The 20,994-nt window shown below is 40.1% G+C and overlaps 1 protein-coding gene across 1 annotated transcript in view; it reads right to left on the reverse strand.

The window, feature by feature from the left end:
• Positions 1-20,505, reverse strand: part of LOC112560531 (gamma-aminobutyric acid type B receptor subunit 1-like) — a 70,434-nt gene extending 49,929 nt beyond the window's left edge. Inside the window, exons 1-2 of the mRNA XM_025232451.1 lie at positions 19,203-20,505; positions 368-2,250 (exon numbers count right to left, since the gene is read on the reverse strand). Of these exons, the coding sequence (XP_025088236.1) occupies positions 368-727 (360 nt within the window). The 5' untranslated portion in view covers positions 728-2,250; positions 19,203-20,505. The remainder of the gene's footprint in view (positions 1-367; positions 2,251-19,202) is intronic.
• Between the last annotated feature and the right edge of the window lie 489 nt (positions 20,506-20,994).

Genomic DNA, 20,994 nt, shown 5'->3' on the forward strand with positions numbered 1-20,994 from the left:
CAAATCGCTTTTTTTTGGATGATGTAATTAAGAAGAATTAAATAGATTTTCTAAAGTTTTCATCGGCAGCACTAAAAAACGTGTCTAACCTCGCTTCGAGGGGTCTCGACCCCAATCCATTTCGGTGACTGGATAATTTTGTATTCTGGTTGATCCTGTAGTTTCCTTGTCTCAAAGATTAAGCCAAGTATGTCTAAGAGTAGAGAGAGAGTAAAGTGTGTGTGTGTGTTTTCCATGACAGAGGCTCCTACCATACATCAAGCAAAAACAAAATGTGTGTGTGGTGTGTAAAAGATAGGTAAGATGGGATGAGTACAAAACAGAATATGTAATGAAGAGAAAGCGCTTTTCACAGAATTGGTCTTACCTTGGAGTCGTTGTATACCAGGTGCAAGCGGTAGCCGGGTACAATACGTTGTTCATTGACGTGACGGATGGCCAGCAAGGCAGCGTCCAGCTCGGATCGCGGGCTAGCTGAGTGCGGATTGTTGGTCAGCTCAAAGATGCCTCCAATGTACAACACCCCTTCCTCTTCCTCTTCGTCGCCGGACTTTCGCACCACGTCGCCGAGGTAGCTATCCATTTCGTCTGTTCTAGCTCCTTCGTCATCGGCGATTACCTCCCTTGACGACGACTCGTATTCTGTTGTGTCTCGCGTGGCCCATCCGTCCTCCCAACAGCAGAAGTCTGGAACTTCACTAGAGGATATCGTTGGCACCGCCATCATGAACTCCTCAACGCTCGTGGATTCGGGGTTGCTGACATCACCAGCTGACGCACCCGTGGCCCAGGCAAGCACGACGTTATCTCCCCTTGTGCCGTGCGATGCTTTGTCGGCGTCTTCGCTGCCTGTATCCAGGTAATCCACGAACCAGAACCTCCAGGATGAGTTGATTCCTGATCCTCCTCTTCCAGTTTCTGGTCATCAGGCATCGAGCGTTGCAGCCTCATTTTCAAAAACTCTGGAAGTGCTCGTCTTGGCGGGCTCAAACCTTGGCGTCTTGTCGCCATCTCCTTGCTTCCGATACTCTCCTCGCCAGTAATAGTCGACGTGTCGAACTGAAGCTCCTTGGTGTCCTTGGACCCGTTACTTCTTGTTAATGACGTACCCGGAAACAAACCCGGTGTACCCGTTGCTTGCCACTTCCTCCCGGACGTAGGGAGCAAAAATGTGACGAAAATGACGACAATAGGAATAAAAAGCCTACGTACTTCCGGTTCCATCGTCTCTTTGAGTCGCTGAACTTATTCCAGAAACAAAGTAGCTTCATAGTATTCGTAAACTTTGTTTTAGCATTGTTTTGGAGTAGAATAGCCTCATAGTAATTGCAAATTGTGTTTTGTCATCTCAGACCAATTGTGAGCGTGGATATTATGATCTTACTCTTTATGCTGGTCGAGACTGTCAAATCCGCTTCCATTTCGTGTCTACATTTTGCTCGTTAAAGATAAAAATTACGTCCCCGAGGATAAGTACATAGCGAAGCACAGCGATTTACAATCTTCCCAAAAGTTTCTGTTAATCTATCAGAGATCCCTGGGAAAATCGATATATTCAATAATTAGTTGTTACTTTCCTGTTTGTTTGTTTTTTTTTAATTCAACGGTTGATCTGATTTTGCTGTTTGAAGATGTCATTCTTTGACAGAAGTTCTCTTTTCTGTCTATCTTTTTTTGCTTTCTATTGTTTTTCTTTTTCGCTATCTATTGACGTGTGTGTATGATATGTATTTTAGTAATTATGTTGTTGTGAAGGTTTACATAAAAGAGCTCTTGGAAAGATACACACGTTGTTGGAGATAATTATTATTTAACCATTCAGGTTTGTTATTGATTCTTGTCTCACTTTTTCCACAGAAGAGAGTATGCGGAATCCGGCGGCGTCTGTTGAAATCCCCAGTTCCTCCTTAATGCAAATTTCTCTTTTCTTCTCTTTTTTCCTCGCAAACTTTATTGCTCGTGTCCTGGTCATTTAGATCGTTCCGAAGACTTGTAACTTTACACGTTTCCCACGCAACATGTCAAGCCTCTGCTCATCTTTCTACCTTCTCTCTCTCTCCCCTGATGTACTTTCCTGTCTCGAGAGCCGTTTGGCGTGTGCTGACCTTTCTGCTGATTTCCATATTCTCGACCCCCTCGGTCCCTGTGTGCACGTCTTTAAAAGGCTGGTTGATTTGTTGTTGTTGTTGTTGTTGTTGTTGTGGCTGCTGTTGCAGAATCTCCTGGTGCCATCTGTTTCCTGTGTGTGCCCTGAAAAAGAGAGAAAAAGAGAAAGTGGAACAGCAACCTGGCGAGACTAAACAAGACGAGACTTAGAGGACAGCGGGATGACTTCACATGGACATTCACAAATTGACAAGAAAATAATCGTTCAAAAACATGTTAATCTAATGGAGGGACTCGTTAATGTGAGTGCAGTTGAGTGGGAGGGCTAGAGGCACGGACGGCGAGACTAGCTGACATCCGCCATTCCGACATAATGTTAAAGAGAGTGTCTGTCTCTGAGCATCTTTTCCCAGAGTTTTGGCTTTGCTTTCTCATCTAGGAATACTATTTTATGTCAACATAACAGGTCATAGAATGCCATCACATGTCAGTCTGGCACTTCATACAATATCCTTTTTAACTACTAAAAGTGATATTGTCTGTGTTGACAGTCTGAAGGGTCTGTACTGAAAGTCACAGAGACATACAGGAATAGATGACAGAAAGTAATATGAGTTATTTATCCAAAAGTCTCATCTACCAACCCTGATACTCTACCTGAGCTTGGTAAATCAGCTACCGTTATGTTCATTGACTAAGAGTAGACTGACTAAACCACTTATACATTTTATTTATTGGATCATTTCGAAAGTAAAAGTGAAAGAGACAGGAGCTGGTTTAGCGAACACATTGTTTTTCGGACCGAACAAATAAGTTGGGTAGAAATAATTGTACAGAACTATTTGACATTCTGATTTCATTGTATTCATAATCTGAGAATAGCAGACGTTATAAAAATTAAACAGAATATTGCTTCGGATCAATTCTTCCTCTTTACGAATGAAACTAAATCATTATTTTTGTCGTCTGCTACTTTCGCCAGGAATATACTTTGTCCAGATAAATAAATTCAACTTTCCGAAAAGTCCTCCTTCTTTAAAACATTTTTAAAGTGTTACTCGTATTGTTGTAATTTTCCCGCCTCATTCTCTGATGAAACAGCACATAAGTAATTGCATCCTTTTTTTCGGAAATTCCTGTTAGAGCTGGTAACCTCTCAGACTCGGAGACTTATCAGTCGAAAGTTAGTTTGCCTCCTGGGGTAACTTTAGCAGCTAGTTAGTACCTACCCAAATTAGGGCAATTTTACCCGTTGTTGAATTGCGGATGTCCTCAAAATGAGACCAGGAGCTTGTAACGCTTTGAAAAAATGTACATAATAAACTTTCATGTGGGTGGGAAAGGGAGACAATTTCCTAGATGCAAAAGGTAGGCTGGTTTCTATAGCAACCGCTGATTGGTTCAGATGGAAAGGGTGACAGTGTTTCACAGGTTGTACATAACTAAAGGACAGTGATATTGCTCACAAAGTGTCTTATATACGGACATTTTGATGTCTTCAAAAAAACTGTTTCTATTGTAACCATTTTTATTTTTAAAAATCTCCATGGCACACAAAAATTAAACTCGGTTTGTCCTAAAGTACGAACCTTGTGTGAAAATTTGCTATGAAGATTTACTCAAAACGTTCCTTGGACTATGATATCCAAGGTATGTAAAATAACGAAATGAAGGTCTGTGAAGAAAGATATTGTGATCTCGTTTTACCAATTCGTCTGCTTTTTGAAAGTTTACTGATTCGACTTCCTTTCAGCAAAATAAGCATGCTTACGCCATTGTTCTTGAACTGATTTGGCTATCAAGGGTAAGTACATAATTGACAATTTGATGTAACAGTAATCACGTCTACCTTGGATTGAAAACAAAACCATGATTCTGCTTGAGAAGCTTTCTGACAATGAGCCTTGGAGGGTAGTGCCAAAAAAAAAAAAACCCCAAGCATTTCAGGTATTAAATATCTATTCAAAAAATCTAGAACACTACAAAATCTATAGAAAATTTGAATCATCTCAGTAATGTCAGAAAAAGTTCAATACCTTTAGTACCGTCAAGGATGTAAACAAGTGTCCAACCCTCGTCTGTACAAACACTTGAGAACTTGAAACAATTTGGCCGAGCGGCGGGGTGAAGGACACATCCTACAACGACGCAATCGACGTTTTCTGCATGAATGCTCAGGTAGGTATAGGGAACCGCTGTCAGGCTGTGCAGTCAGGTGTGAAAGGGACTAGAAGATTACTGCGGTCGTTTGAAACCAACTGCTCGTAGACTTGTTCCGCTTGAAGGGACTGCGTGGTGCGGCGCTCCATCAATAGACGGAAACGTGGGCTGAGCAGCAGCATCACAGGAATAAACGACATCTGAGCAAGCATTGTCACCTTTAATAAAACTTTAATGAATTTCTGCTATCAGGATCAGGGAATCATTGATTTTTGTAGCACGCTCTTGTCTTTTTTGGGGTCAATAGGAGGGCAAAGAGTGAGAGTGTGTGTGTTTGTGTTTGTGTTTGTGTTTTGTGTGTGTGTGTGTGTGTGTGTGAGATGTAATAATGCATAAAGGGTGGTCTTTTAACTGAAGGCACTTCAGATTACTGAACTGAAAGAATTGTATTGAAAGAAATGAAAAATTGCTGAGATTTTAAACGAAAGAAAAAGAGGGCAAAGGACAAGAAGAAGAAGAAAAAGAAGAAAATGATACTCCTGCTGTTGTTGTTGCTGTTGTTGTTGTTGTTGTTGTTGTTGTTGTTGTTGCTGCTGCTGCTGCTGACGATGATGATGATGATGAAAGTGAAGAAGATGGGGAATAAAAGGAGAAACATTTGAGTTCCGTGAAAGCTTAGGATTTTGGTAGTATTATATTCCTAAGGTGTCTTCCAGGCTCCAAGCAACATTTTTTTCTCTTCCCTCGAGTTCTGATTCCGTAACCTCCCTCCACCACTCCACGCACACACTGTTCATAACTCGCAAGGTATTTTTACCGAAAGATAAATCAGTTGTTGATCCTGTCCCCACGACAGCCCGGAAATAGCTACAACGTGAGCGAGATGGAGGTGCGAGTATCCCCGCAGTGAAAATGTCAGTGTGCGGGGGATGAGGAGAGTTGGGGGTCAAGGGAGAGAGGGCTGTGGAAAGCAAACTGCATGTCGTCCGCTCAGGTGTGTCCTTATCGTCAAAGGACGAGCGGCACAGAGGCTGGTGGGAGGGCGGTTTGTGTCATCCTCGTTTTGATAAAGGTCAGGGGGGAAGGGTAATTGGAAAACGTCATGACGTTGAAAAACGACCGGAAGACACGTGGATGTATCGCCCCCGGTCGATGTTTGTGTTTGCTAATACCCCCATCTGTTCTCGTGATGAGATGATAGCTTGCCACAGGAAGATTTAGCGGTGCTTTAACAAGCATTTTCTGCTAAAATACCCGGCTGTTTTAATTTCTGATTTTAAAGAAACCCAGCTGGTCTTTTTCTTGGTAAACAAGTCACCTCAACAGACGTAGTGGTTTTTTAATTATAAATCTGATAAAAGAGTGAGCATTTTGAATATGATATAACTGGTTAAAAAAACTAGGTTTAAAAATACCGTCTTTGACAAAGGACTTAATTCTTTAACAAGCTATCTCAGGTTAAATGCCTTAGTCTATTTTACTGGTTAATCTCTTGTCACAGCTTGATTAAAAAGTTAAGTGCGACAGAATAATATATCGAGTCTTTTGAAGCAAAAATAGTTAAGTCATAAGATTTACATATAGAAAAGAGAATGAAGAAAGAAAGAGATGTGGGAGAGGGATAGATACAGAGAGCTCGCGTGTCTAACAGTCAAGATCTATATGGTTAACAAACAAAAAATATACATATATTTACACCTATTAGTTATGAAGACGACTGTGACGTGGCATTTAAACCCCCAAAAGAACACACACGATGGTCCCCAGAGTTTATCGCTATAAACAAATAAGCTAGAGGTGCTGCATGGTAACCGTTGCCAAGAGGATCCAGAGGCCGTGAAATGTCGACATCAGCATAGAGACCCACCTGTCGTACTTATGAACCAGGGGTACGTCTTTACCTCAGGGTTTGCTCAATACCTCCGGCCTGACAGCCCTTCATAAACCACAGCAAGACAGGAAACTGGAGATTATCAGCAGACTAAAGACTTTACATTGAAGGTCTTTGAGCCACCTCCTAGGTCAGAGCTGTTTTCACTCACAGGATGCCGAGCTCTTCTCCTCTATAGCTACCCCGGATGTAACCTTAAATGTTCTCCCTATGTCGTTTCGGTTACAACTTTATTGTTTTTACCCTCTGTGGATTTTGAAAACTTGAGAAACTGCACATCAAAGAGTTCCCGCTAGATTAACTATCATGAGCGCTAAGAAAAACAAAAAGAAAAATACAATAAAGCGAAATCAAGGCATCAAGTCGAATAAATGTATGTCTAGAGTTACAAATCTAGTAAGAGGAAATACATAATGGTGGTAAAGATGTGGGGAGAGTCGAGGCGCGCCTGTTTGTGCTGTAAAGGTGACCAGTGATGGCTACATAGTCTGCGCCTTCAATGATGGCGAAAGGAACAAGGAAATAGGAACCTTCAGTCCCAGCGGACCACGCGCGTATTCTGATTGGCTGCGGGCAGCTTCTTCTCAGTTCTCCAAGAGACTGCTAATCAGAAGGCAGCCTGCTGCAAGACTCTGGAGTGGGTCTGTGAAAAGCGATCCCTAGGAGAGTCTGTGCCAACACACACAATGATTCCCACACCGCTCTACCACAACCATCATCGCGTCTTTCTACTCGATCTCCACAAGAACCATCCACTCTGAAAGCCAACGGAATGACCTCCAGCTTGGCGCCTCCTGGTGACCAGCGGAGGGAAGTGCTGAAAGTCCCTGGTGCGAAAAGGATGAGCGGGGAGAGTTTGTGTGAGTGTGTGTGTGGGGTTGGGGTGGAGAGGATGGGAAGATAACTGTATCCGTCACGTGTGTTACTGGATAAAGTTATCGGCCTTTACACTTGCCTCGTCCTCGACGTCTGACAGAGCACGTGCAGCTCCGAAAGATGTCTGTGTTTGTCAACATGTCCACTGGTCGCTGTGTGTGTCCCCTGTCCGGCTTAAAGTATTTCTGGTCTGTCAGTCAGTCAGGACAACTCTGTCTTGCTCTATCTATATGATGACTACCCAACTACTATTCACTGACAAGTTCTGATGAGTATTCCATCATCGATCTTAACAACATTTCGATAAATCTTTTCCCGCATAAAACAGTTAAAAGAAACTGATAAAAAGAGACAGAGACAAAAGAGAGATTTGTGTTTGTATTGGTTGCTAAAAAAGCAAGTGAGAGTAATGTTATTCGAAATTAAACCAGTGGCAATAAACCCACGAATAATCTGACGGAATTAATCACACACTTGCCTACACTCTTTCAGCAGAGGAGTCTCTGCGTGGTTTCCTGTGGCTTGGATGCATCGTGGTGGCGGATGTGTCCGCTTCTCCTGCGATTATGGAATAAATCAGCTGCCGAGCGTGTGGTGGTGACCCCGAATGGAAATTTCGAATCACTCCGGCACTCGGCATTGTTTCATAATGATACATAACTCGCCGTCTGCATCAGGGCAGGGCAGGGCAGGGCAGGGCAGGGCAGACTGGAATACAATTACTGCTCCAGCTGCATTTGTCAGACTTGAACTGCACTACGATGCATGTGGCATGTCAGTAGAATGTAGTATGACACTGGTTTCTCACATCTGTTCTGAACTTGTCATACTGCTCTGTACGACCGAAAACATACTTCAACATTTTCCCGTCTTCGTGTGCCTGCGATAATAACAATAATTAATAATAAAAAAATACCTGCTCCACATTTCAAATCGATCTTTGATATGCAGATGATAAAGCACATTTCTGGTCCACCTGCTTCCTACATTCTATCGATAATGTCAACAAATACACTTAGATGGTATATAATTCAGATCTTGGCATTAGGTTTGACGATGCAAGCCTGTTATTTAGGAATTCTAGTGAAGTCACCGTTGTAGTCTATGTATGTCCATGGTAAATATTTTCAGGTGTGCATGCTAAGAACGAAAGGGATTATTTGCTCAGATTGCAAGACATAATTTTATTTTACGCTCATCTCTAATTATTTGAAAAACTTTTGCATCCTAGTAGAGCTTTAATGTAGATGATAAAACTCTCCAAATTTCCCAGCGATCGTCATTATTATAGATGAGAAAGCGCTTGGCGGCAATTCCTAAAGGGGATTTGTGCTAACAGGCGACTTAATTACACAAACATTGGACCCACTTCCTGTAGTTTCTCGGCAGCGATAAAGAATTCCTTTGGAAAATTGTTAAGCAACAAAACAGAACATCGCCATGGATGCATTCATACATTCTGATTTCAGATGTTTGTAAACACTGCCGCCAAGTCTTTTAGCATAAACAGGAGATTGTATAGTTTTCATCCTTCATTGCACATACTGACCCAAAACATATTTATTTTCCCCAATATTATGAAAAACAAGGTTCCCACATTTGCTTCTCTGTATATTCTGTTATTTGTAGAAAATGATTGATTGGTGAATGATATACATTTCACGAAGTTCAAGCTTTAATAGCAACTATAAAAGAATGTTCAAAGAAAAATAATCTTAAGATTGTAGAGACTAAACTACAGAATAAAGAGAGAACAAAAGAGACAAAATAATAATGATAAATACCCTCAAAAATATCACAAAGTATGCTTAACAGACCAAAGAAATTACAGATTTGCAAAAATGTAGAAAATGTTTAAAATCTGTGGCTTCAATTTTTATCAAGGATCAAACACTCAAGGCCTGACAAATGAAACGCTTTATTCCTTGTCTTTGGAGATATAGTTTCTTTTTTTTTTTCCTCCCTGGCATCATCTTTTCCATCGTCACACCTCTAGTTAATGACAAAACTCTAGAACGATAAGCACAAACAACCAAACAAACAAACAAACAAACAAACAAACAAACAACAACAACAACAACAAATAAATTTAAAAAATCCCTCAAAAAGCAATAATTACTACACAGAATCTCTTGTTCAGATGTGTGTTTATGGGGAGACAATTCCTGAGTCAGTCGCATACCGCCACTTGAAGCACTTCATGGGGACGCGGATGGTCGCGGACTTGTTGGCAGAACTGGCGACCAGCAGGGTCGCGGTCGAGACCGGGGTGGGGGATGTACACTGTCCAGCCTGCCGATCGTTTGCTAATGATAAAGTCTATTTGCCGAGTGCTATGCCCCCGACCTTCTTCAAAACTCGCGAGAAATTAATGGACGCCAGGGCCGGCAGGCGTGGCGACGAATACACCGTGTACCAAGGAGGAGAAGGATGTGGAGGGGGCCTTCCAGAAATCCATCCGGCAAATATCTGTCAGTCAACACCCAGCCTTTGGCATCCGGATTTGGAGGAGACCGTTCGATAATCGTCATCACGGCTACCTCTGCACCTGCCGCTACTGAAAATCAGGCTTACGTCCCTTTGCAAGACTCTCCCGAATCGAAAAGCAGAACACGACAGTCAGTCTGTCTGCCTGTCTGTCTGCCTGTCTGTCTCCAGCTTCGAACACCTACGTACAGCACTCGGTCGAAGATTGAGTTTGATGTTTTAAAATACAGGCGTCAGCAGCTCTGTCTAGACGGACAACAGTCTGGAGAGGCACGAAAAGCTCAGCCCCGGAATCAAACATATTCTCTGTCACACACGCGCTCTCGGTGTTCCAGCACGAACGAGAGTCCTGCAACTTCCAGGCTGTTTTTCAAAAAGACTCCTTCTGGATCGGAAATGTTGTGATGACACATCTTGGCAGAGAATGGCACATTCAGGAACGAACTGACCACTATCACGGAGAGCAACGGAAAGACGGTTTTGAAATGTTCGATTTAATTCAGGCTTGGAAGAGCGCACAACGTTCTGCAAAGCATGTTAAAGGTGTAGTGGGGTTAACTTTTTTGATTGGTTGGAGCTTAGTGGGAGGGTTGAGATTATATCTTAATTATATATATCTGTGTTTTAGCTTTTTTCTATTCATAGTAATGTTAATAGAAGTGTTTTTGATGGACAAAAATGACTCAGAGTTTCAAAAATATTATCTTGTGCCAAGCTGTAACCAGTCATTAGAATTTAAAAAAGTGCACCCCAATAGACAGAGTAGTCATGGACCGGCCAAGGAAAAGACGACATGGAGGAAAGCTAAAGAAAAGATGACAGCATCCTAAAAAGCACACATTAGCCACAAAAATTGATTAGTTGGAATGTTATTTTGGAGGTAGTCATGGACCAGAGACAATACTAGAGCTTGGATGTCCGCTGATACCTTAGGTCCACGATTTATCTTCATCAGCAACATCCGCTTTAGTGTGTTTTGTGGAGGCTGGGATATGGCTTTATCTCGGGAAAAAAATCCTCCTCTGAGCGATTTAATCGTAGAAAGTGGACTTTCACAACGGAGTAAGGCACAGCACCGAAACACTTGGTGTAGTCAATAGACAATGGAAATACTTTTGTAAGTTGAAGCGCCGTCTACTCATTCCTAATAGCAGGCCGCTGTTTGACTTGCTCTAAATGGATTTTCTCTTTGATCGTTTGATAGCACTTTCATGGTATAAAAGAACCAAATAAAGACTGCTTCATTTTGTGTTGTAAGAAATCTCCTGGATTTTGAAATCATCTCAATGAAGTCGTTATCTGAAAGGATTCGCCTTGGAGGTGAACTGTGAAAGCTCGAGTGACAGAGTGTTGGCTTATCAACCCACAGGAGTGTGGTGGCTCAAACAAGCAAAACATTATTAACACAGACATGCTGTGGCCTGTGACCCTGCTACGACCTCACATAAACGGTGTGCGGCGAGGATAAAAGTCTGTTCTTTTTAAAGAAAAAGAAACCACCTATTCGTTTATGCTAACCACCAAATGTCAACGAAAGGGCACACAATGCTATTTCAATATATAACAAGTTGGGGAAGGGTTGACTGCGAAAAGTATTTTTTTCACGCAGCAGCCGTATTACAATAATCATTTCTAGGATGGTTTATATTTGATTTTCTTTTAGAACTTGTATGGAGTATAGTAATAGACAGACTGACAGACAGCTGTAACTGGTTTATCATCATAGTTAGACTGACAGACAACTGTAACTTGTTTAACAAGAGTCATATCTGCAATGACAATGAATCCCAGAATGTTACTCGGAATGCCTAGTGACGCTAGGAAAGAAACCACATTAGGAAAGTAATGTACCAGTATACCAGTAATGTATCCTTTGTTCCTCGTATTCTGGTCTGACCAGAACATTTGCTTCAGCAATTGCCTTCAGCAACTGTCCTCACAGGATCCAGGCCGCAGTCATCAGCTCGAAGCAGAAACTTCTTTCGTTATTAGTCATTATTGGTGGTGATGAAACCTTCCCTTCTCCGCCCTTCCCAGGCATCCACTTCTTAAAAAACACACACACACTACCAATGATCGCCGCAGACGGATTGTACAAGAAAGGTGAAAGATATGTCCTGAAAAACTGAAGTTTAGTAAATAAATGCTTTAAAAATGCGTTTTTGCGTCACTTCTTTGCCATCACCAGTAAACCTGAAGCCAAAAACAAAACAACAAAAAAAAAAAAAAAAAACAAACAAAAACAAAAACAAAACAAAGAAACAAAAAACAAAAAAACTAAACTAAACAAAAATTACAGATTTAAGTACCCTCTTTGTATAGTGTCGAGATTTATTGGGGTTCAGGGCTGAAGCTGTAGCGTGTATAAGGCTTTCGTGGATAACAAATGGCAGACTAAACCATAGCAGCTCTCCTTCTAAAGACAAAGACCGACGAGAGATACATGGGCTTGCACTACGCCATGTGGGAATCGATCGTCAGCGAGTCCCATCTACGGACACCCGAGGGTCCCGGCGAAACGCAGGCATGGACCAAATGAATATTTCATCTGCTCAGCAGCGTCCATATTTGCTTTAAACATCCTCCTCTTGTAAACCCAGTGATGGCTGACAGAATGTTTGGTTGCAGCTTACCTGGCGATGAGTTTTGTATTTAGTATTTATGATTTGTTGTTGTGAGCGTTCTCAAAAAAGAGGAAAATTGTAGTTTTCATGTAGTGTGACACAATGAGTAAAACTTTTTTTTTTTTAAGTCGGACAAAAGACGAATGAGCAGCTGCTTGTTAGTTTTAACTTTCGGAAGCTGAAAGAAGAGGTTTGAACATGAAGCAGAGAACATTTGACCGACTTCACTGAAGGAGACGATAGGAAATGTGTGTAAAGGTTTATGCAGATGTTTTTATCTACTATCTTAGACAAATTTAGGTAGAAAAATAATAATTTTCCATTAGCACCAATGCCTTTGGGTAACTACAAGTTTTAGATGTAGGTCTGTCAGCAAGAAATAATGAAATTGAAGATACTGCAGACATATTTGGTCACGATGGCATGAAATGTTATTAATATTTCGGGTTACTTCCATCAATGGACCTCATTACCAATGGAAATGAGGACATCTGTAACTGTGGATATGTGACAGTGGGGGAAGTGTCTTCGCGTTTATTTGTTTTTAACCAAAGTGCTAGTCGAATTAAGCGACTCATAAAGCTGGTCTTGCATCTGTATCTTTATATGCTGCAATATTTGAAAAACCAACAAAAGAAAAAAAAGCAACCAAAAAGAAACAAATGAAAAAAAATTGAGACAAGCAAACAAACAAACAAACAAACAAACAAACAAACAAACAAAACCACAAACACAAAGACGGCAGACTGCGTCCTCTACCTTGGTATTCCTGTTGTCCTTATTCGCAGTATGTCTACTTACATGTAACGAGGTCTACTATAAACTGATAAATGGATGAAAAATACCCCCAACCTGAATATTATGGCAGAAGTGGCAAGGGCGGTCAAATAAAACCGTCATACATCGAGTATTCCGACACTGGGACTGGCAACATGACGTGAGAGCTATATTCATCACTATTCATCACTCACGCGCTAAAATGCCCTCTACAGAGGAGGCAACATCGCCACGAGGGTGACAACCCTCCCAACCCTTCGCTATGAAGAGCTGCATTCGAGAAAGACACACACACAGGCACACACGCATATCCAGAGAGTGAGAGAAAGAAGGAGAGAGAATCGATTCCATTATTGAGCTGATTATTTTGAGCTCAGCTGTGTTGCGATTATTTTTAAAGGGCAGCGAAATGATCATCGTGGTTCTATCATCCTTTCATCAGGCAGATTTGTACTCAAGGGGAAGGTGGAGATGGGGGACAGTTCAGAAATTTCAATTTGAAAAAAAAAACTTTAAAAAAAGAGAGATGGTTTTAAGAAATGTATTTTTGTCGGGACGTTAGCTGGACTCTGACAAACCGTCCCAGAAAATTCTGAGAGGAGGATGTGTGCTGTACTCTTAAAATCGACACTGACGTGCAATCCCAGCAATCTCCATTAGGAAAGAAAGACTAAGCTCCATTTCTTACTTGCACATACAGCTTACCTTTTCCTCCCTTCTCCCCATTTCTCATTGATCAAGTTTTGGACTCCTACGACCTTGTTGTCTTGAATTTTCTGTTTTCTAACTGCTTTAGGATTTTGCCTTTATTTCAGTCAATTTAACTAATTTAACTAAAACTTTTAAAGAGTAACTTGTGCATCTTAAAAAATATATTTTTAAGGGCTGGTGGACCTCAGATTTGAACCAGAGAAAGTACAGTGTAGTAAAGCTAGTGAGTAGCTTACTAATTATTGTTTAGGAAAAAAAACTTTTTTCTAGGGGAGCTTGGGTAGTCATTAGATTTTTTTAAATCTGAGTTTGCCATGAAAAATGAAATAGCAAAACGCATCTAAAATTCAATCAGAACATGAAAAACAGAACATGTCACTGAACAGGTAATTGTGAAACAAAACAGAACAATAGCAATGAGATTGCAATAAAAAATGGAATGAAATTATAGAACTTCTTTAAAATTTGACAAAAAGTAGAAATAACAACTTTCTGTGAGCATCAAGAGTAAAAACTTGTAGTGAACAGTGTAGTGTGCCATAGAAACAAGTTATTAACGGACACTTGATCTCGACATTTGTCGATGACCGAGGCACTGGTTGCTGGTTCACTTCCTGGAAGACCCAGGTTATTCTATTCCCTCGCATAGTGAGACATCACCATGAGGTAGGAGCAATCTTGCGATAAACACACAAACGACCGATTACTACTCACAGTAATTAATTATTGGTACAACTTTTTAAGTTTCACCGAATATTTAGGCAAGATTTTGGGAAGAAGCGAAAACATATCAAAAATCTGCTGCGAATGTTCTGTTGAAGACATTAATATTTCAGAAAGAAACTGTATCATGCTTGTTCTCACGTAACATCATTTATCCATCACAAGTAATTAATAAGGGAAGGCACTGGGATTAGATGGTGAGATGGAAATTCGATTGCTAGCCAGGACACTCGACTGATCGACACGATGTGAGCACAATCCATCTTCTTTATAAACAGAGGACATCAAATAGCATTTGTAGAGGGAAAGAAGAGAAGAAAGAAAGAAAGAAAGAAAGAAAAAAGGAAAGAAAGAAAGAAAGAAAGAAAGAAAGAAAGAAAGAAAGAAAGAAAGAAAGAAAGAAAGAAAGAAAGAAAGAAAGAAAGAAATAATTACTTGCCTCATTGGATGCAGTTTGCTAAAAAAAATGCATTCGTCTTTTCGCACAATCAGAAAAGAATATAGATAATCGTAAACCTAGTACGTAGCAATATTGCATCAGGAAAACTATGATGATATGTAGGAGGCTGTGGGTAAGGATTACTCACACATTACCTTTCAGGTAGGGAAGGAGGGCTGAGTTCAGGGGACGGGGGAGATGTGTCTCACACAGTTCATGGGGAGGAAGGGGATCCGATAACACAGGATTGAAGCTCTTCCCTCGAACAGACGTACAAACTGCCCACTGTGTGTGTGTGAGTGTGTGGAGCAGGTGTATGAAAGCAACAACAAGACCACGTGACACTCCTCCTCCTCCTCGAGCTCCACAATTAGAGCTCGTAATGACTGAAAAATTTATCTCGTTAAGAAATATCACACACAAACACACACTCACAGAATGCACATTAGCATGCCCACTCTCAGGTGCTCGCTCGCTGTCTTTCACACAAACACACACCAAACATTTTTAAAACAGAATATCATACCACTCATAAGAAGGCTAATCTCACCTCAGCAGTTGATCCCCTTTTGTCACAACTGGTGACACAAATCAATGCCAGCTAAGTTATTGACACAAGCTTCTACGTGTAAAGTATAGAAATCTGTGGTTCTTGTCCTTCTGGGTCTCAAAAAAAAAACTTTGATTTTGAAGAATAATTGTTCCATGGGAGATATTTCCCAGAAACACTTGTCTAGGACTCCTGTGTCACGTGACTTCTAATCGCCGAGTTCAGGAATACCATTGACTTGTTCCGCTCTGTTTCATGACTGTAAGCAGACCGATCTGTGTTAACTCGAAAAAAGTTTGTATCTGCCCCACCCGATCACTTTACCTGTCAATCCTAATTGTTTTAACACGTCCTACCTGGTCGCTGTTGCTTTTTCCCAGACAGACCTGTATTCATGAAGCTCACTAAGCAGCTCGTTACCATAATCTGATGTTTGTAGAGAGCGGACCAAACCCCGTATTTATGAATTTTTAATCGTTATAGAACAAGTCGTTCGATCAACCGGTAATTTGTCGGAAGGGATGCTTCCGATAACTTACTCAAATGAAGATAAATATGGCAGAGATTTAGTTTGATTTAGTTTCACAGAAAAGAAAACAGAATGTCTCCATACCTAAGAAAAAGAAAATAATAAAATACACAGACAATAGTAAAGAATTGTTTGGCCTGAGCGGTTTTTATTGGTTTCATAATCTCATAGCAGCAGACAAAACTGAAACAAAACTGACTATCCCAATCAACAGGAGGCTTTCTCATTTTTTTCAAACTGAAAATAAGTGAAACTTTTATTATCTAACCCTTTTATGAGAAACGTCATTTGATCAGAATAAAGAAAAAAAACTTCATATAAATTTCACATTCGTATAAAATGCTGATGAATATTTTGTACAGGTCTATGCTCATGTGTACCACCTACTTTCACTTCTCAATATAATGATATTTTATATTTGAACTTTAACTGGAGTAAACACAAGAAAACGCAATACACAACGGTGAGAGATACGATTATCTTTCCTTCTAAAGGAGCATTTCGACAGCTGGAAGTATTACAACAGATTTTGTCGGTCAGGTGTGAGGGAATGTTAGGCAAGTTTACACAAGTAAATCTACTTAAGCCCAATTCCCCATTTGCCCGACGAATCAATCACACACGCTTCTTTGTACAGAGATGCCAGCCCTTCGGTGTTTGTGCGGGTCTCCATGGCGCTGCCCTAAATTGTCAAGGGCTAACCAGGGGCCCAGGGAGACTGGGCAGCATTGTGATTACAGTAAGGCCCCTCCACTCCACCAACACATAACATACCCTACATAACGAGGTTGTAGACATGGAGGTAGTCTTTCACCATTCATCTTTATTATTATATGTGCAGAAATTCTTGATTTATTACTAAAAAAATTGAGGGATATCAAAGGATTATTTGTCGAAAACAAAGCATTTTTATTGTCTCAGCTTGCTGATAAATTGTCTATGGCTCTAAAGAATCTTTTAAAGCAACTGTTTTTTTTTTAATTTACAACAATTGCTCCTATGTCAACTTTGATAAAACTGATGCGATATGGATTGGCACCAGTCGAGGCCGTTTGACACGCTACATGACTCATGTAAAAATCCCGTGGCATGCCAAGACATTTATAGTTCTTGGTATTACTGTTTCGTTAGACCTTGATGCCGTGGTAAATATTTACTACCAAAAGAACTTCACAAAAGTACATAAGATTATAAAGGATAGAAAGCAAGAGGTAGAAGTACTGTACTGAAATCATTGATAGTGTCCTTATCTATTTATTACTCTTCCATGTCGCGGTAGGATATTCTTAATAAGATTAGCCTTACAGCCTGTGAGTTTATTTGGAAGGGAAAAAAACTTACAAAATTAAGAAAACCATTGTAATCAGAAAATATTTAGGTTGGGGAGGGGGTGTAAAGATCATGGATGTCTATGCTTTTCATAAGGCACAAAAGCTTACATGGACATGGAATATTTGTACACAGCAAATGCATGCTGGAAGTGTCTTTGAAATTCAATTTATCAACAAATTTCAGCTTGTCAGCAATTTGATGAACAACTGTTAACTATAATTAAACATAAAAAGGCACAAGGGAAATATAGTAAACTGTTATGCTCACGGACGCCTCCTAATGCATTAAGAGTGGAAAAAATCTTTTTCAGACCTTCAGTTGGGACAAATATTTGCCGATCCCTGTACTGTTACAAGAGATACAAAACTCCAGTTGTACCGTTTCCTTCACCGTGTGCTAACTACACACACCTTATCATATCAAATAAAAAAATTTGCACTTTCTGTCCACAATCAAAATAATCTACAGACCACTTGTTTTTGTACTTCTGTTAGAAACTTCTTGAACGATCTCTCTACAAAGTTAAAAGAAAAAAATGCTCTCGATGTAAAAACTTTTTCAGTAAACATATTAAATTATAATTTGGAATACAAAATGAATTTATAGTAGATAAGATATTCAGCCTTATTTTAATCATAGCAAAATATTATATTGACAGGAGTAGATGTTTCAATACTCAGCTAAATATGAACTTTTTTGTAATAGAAGTAGAAAAAGATACTTCACAGAAAAATACTACTGTACAGAAAATCGTAAACGGGACCTTTTCTCGTAGAGATTTATACGTTACAGTTGACCTAGAACATATATTCCCTTACACTAACTTGTGCCTCATAAATTTTGGTTTACGACAGATATAAACAGGCACAATAATAATCTTCCTGTAGATTGTGTTACGCTTAAACCATTTCTCTTTTATACCGGCCTGATGTTTTCAACTGAACTGACAAGTTTTCTGGTTTTTTTATTCACAGCAAACTGAAAAAATGTTTACTTTAAAGTTTGGGGTACAATATGTTTGAAGCACTTTTAGTAACGACTAATATGTGGTCTTTTATTCCATCTATACAGCTAATCAACGTGTTCTATTCTGTCCATCTTGTTTTATAATGATGTGGGATCAGACATGCCAGAGGGGTGATGAACGTGTTGTACACTCACTCGTCTCTATGTTTAAATTTAATTTTCCTCGTTTGAACATTTTGCTAACACAAGAAGAGTCTTGTTAATTGCTCTGAAAGCTTTCTTAAGAAAAAGTTGCGGCAATGGCTTTAGCAAACGTTAGTTTTTGGAAAACTTTGCGCAAGAAAAGTAACCACTCATTGCGACATAACGACAGAGACCTTTAGCTAGACAAGAATCCTTCAATCGTTTCCCAAAATGTCACTGAAACTCAAGCATCATCGGTTTGTCTGGCAAGCTTTTTAAGCGATAACATTTTCTTATAAGTGTCACACCTCTTCTAAGATGTTTGTCTTTTAAAAATTAATTAATATTTTTGAACGTTAATTGAAGGAGAAAAAAAAATAGCATAAGTTCCTGACATAGTTACACTTTCAAGTCTGCGTAAAGAACAAATAACACACAAACAAACGAACAACTGAATAAAAGAAAGAATGAACGAGAGAGAGAAGGAAAGAAAAGAGAAAGAAAGAAAGAAAGAAAGAAAAAGAAAGAAAGAAAGAAAGAAAGAAAGAAAGAAAGAAAGAAAGAAAGAAAGAAAGAAAGAGAAGTAGCTCATGATTTTTAACGAATTAAGAAAAACAATGTGTCATGACGAAGCAATGTATAATTTTATCTTGAAGGTTTCTATAAAAAGGACGTAGGGAAGCGTGATTGCAAAGTCGGAATATATTAATTTTTTTCATCCTTAGCACACACACACACACAAAACAACCAAAACAACAACAACAACAAAAAAAAAAAAAAAAAAAGAAAAAAAAAAAAAAAGAAAGAAAGAAAAATCAGGATGGAAACAAGATTGCTTGAATATTTACCAGTGTAAAAACTGCTGCATCACTTTGTGGTGGGCCTGGCTACTAGCTCCAGCAGAGCCATCGTGAACTCCCAGCGGATGCAGCGTCCGTTTAGCAGAGCGACTGGAGCAGAAAGCGAAGCAGCGGGGTCCGACAACTCGGCAGACAAGACTAAGTTGACAGTGCTACTAGAACTCCTCCAATGGACGCCTGTTCCCACACATCGATCCCGCTCCAATCTCTCTTCTTGTCTCTAGCCTAACTAGACTGGTGCTTGCGGGGCTGACGCAGTCTCTCTCTCTCTTCCCACAAAGAGGTCCGAGGGCAGTGGGCAGTGAATTAGATCACCCAGTTACTGATAGTCTCCCCCCATCTCTCTACAAACACATGCAGGCAACTGTACCCACCCATCCCGACACACACACACGAATGTACACAAATCCTTTTCGGATCTTCATCCCACGGTAAGCCTCTGGCGTGAGCTTCTGACATTTGGACTTCATGTGTTGTCCACGTTAAAGGTCTAGTGAGATCCACAAGTTTTCTCCTAATGATTGGGTAAAGCTCGGTACAAAAGACTTTTGTACATGGATGTGACTAATTAGCATATGGTCAAAGCTCTCCCATTGGCTGAGACTTTGACAAGGTCAACACATCCAGGTACAATCCTGACGTCGGTGCTGGTGACCTCTTCCTGTATAATTGATGTTCGTAGGCAAGTATCTCGAGAACGGTGAGGGCTATTCACCTAAAATTGGGGTAATGGTGTCTAGCACTACGGTTTACCCACAAAACATACTTGTACTCCGCTAGACTTTTACAAATGATGGGCAAGCTGGTGACAGGATGATGGAGTGCATGTACAAGATAATTATTCTAGGACAAATTACTGATGCATAGCCGTCCTCCATTCTTTGCACGCGACTTGTAATAAAAGACTTCAATGGCCGACTGCTGTGACTGCTGTCATGTGTGCGCCTTCTCTGACCGATTTCTGTGGCTTCACAATATTCTCAGAAATTTACAAGACTACTGCCTCATCCAAAGCATGAGGGGGAAAAAGAACCCTAATCACAATAGAGGAAGCGAATCAGAATCGGGTATTGTTGGACGTCTCTTGTGTCTGTCACGCGCAGGCTCAGATCACTCGTGCATTGGCTGTTGTTACCTGCTCTTAGCTCGGCCAAAACAGAATTGAAGAACTGAAATTTTCTTGAAGGATCTAGGTTGCAAAATTGTTAATCGGTATAATTTTAAGGACGATATAAAAAAAAAAATACAAATCAATAAGAAGGTGGAAGTCAAAGAATGAACTATCGGTGAACGAAAGATACCAAAAAAAAAATAAATAAATAAATAAAAAATAAATCAAGAGAGAATGGAAGGAAGGGAGAAAAAACCGAAAAACCAAAAAATAAAAAAATAATAATAATAAAACAAAACAAAACAAAACCAAAAAAAAAAAAAAGTACGATCCACGCAGAAATATATGATTGTTAATCTTCGTATACCTTCATAGTCGACTCTTTCTGCTCCCGCATACTATTTTGTGTGATAATGTGTCAATATTATCCACGGCAAAGACATAAACTTCAATCAACTTGGTCTGTCTAGACTCTCATCATGCACATATGTATTGCAGCCGAACGGTAGAAATGCGCGGCTGCTGGACAAAACATTCACATTTAAGTAAACAAGTGAGTCCAGAACTCAGATCCTCCGAATCCCCGCCTTTTAGACCCGTCTATTACATTTGGAACTCTCTTCCCTGCTTCTAAAAAGCAGATTACAGTGGGGAAGAGACATGGACGCT

The sequence above is a fragment of the Pomacea canaliculata genome, linkage group LG3, assembly GCF_003073045.1.
Source record: "Pomacea canaliculata isolate SZHN2017 linkage group LG3, ASM307304v1, whole genome shotgun sequence".
Taxonomy (NCBI): Eukaryota; Metazoa; Mollusca; class Gastropoda; order Architaenioglossa; family Ampullariidae; genus Pomacea; species Pomacea canaliculata.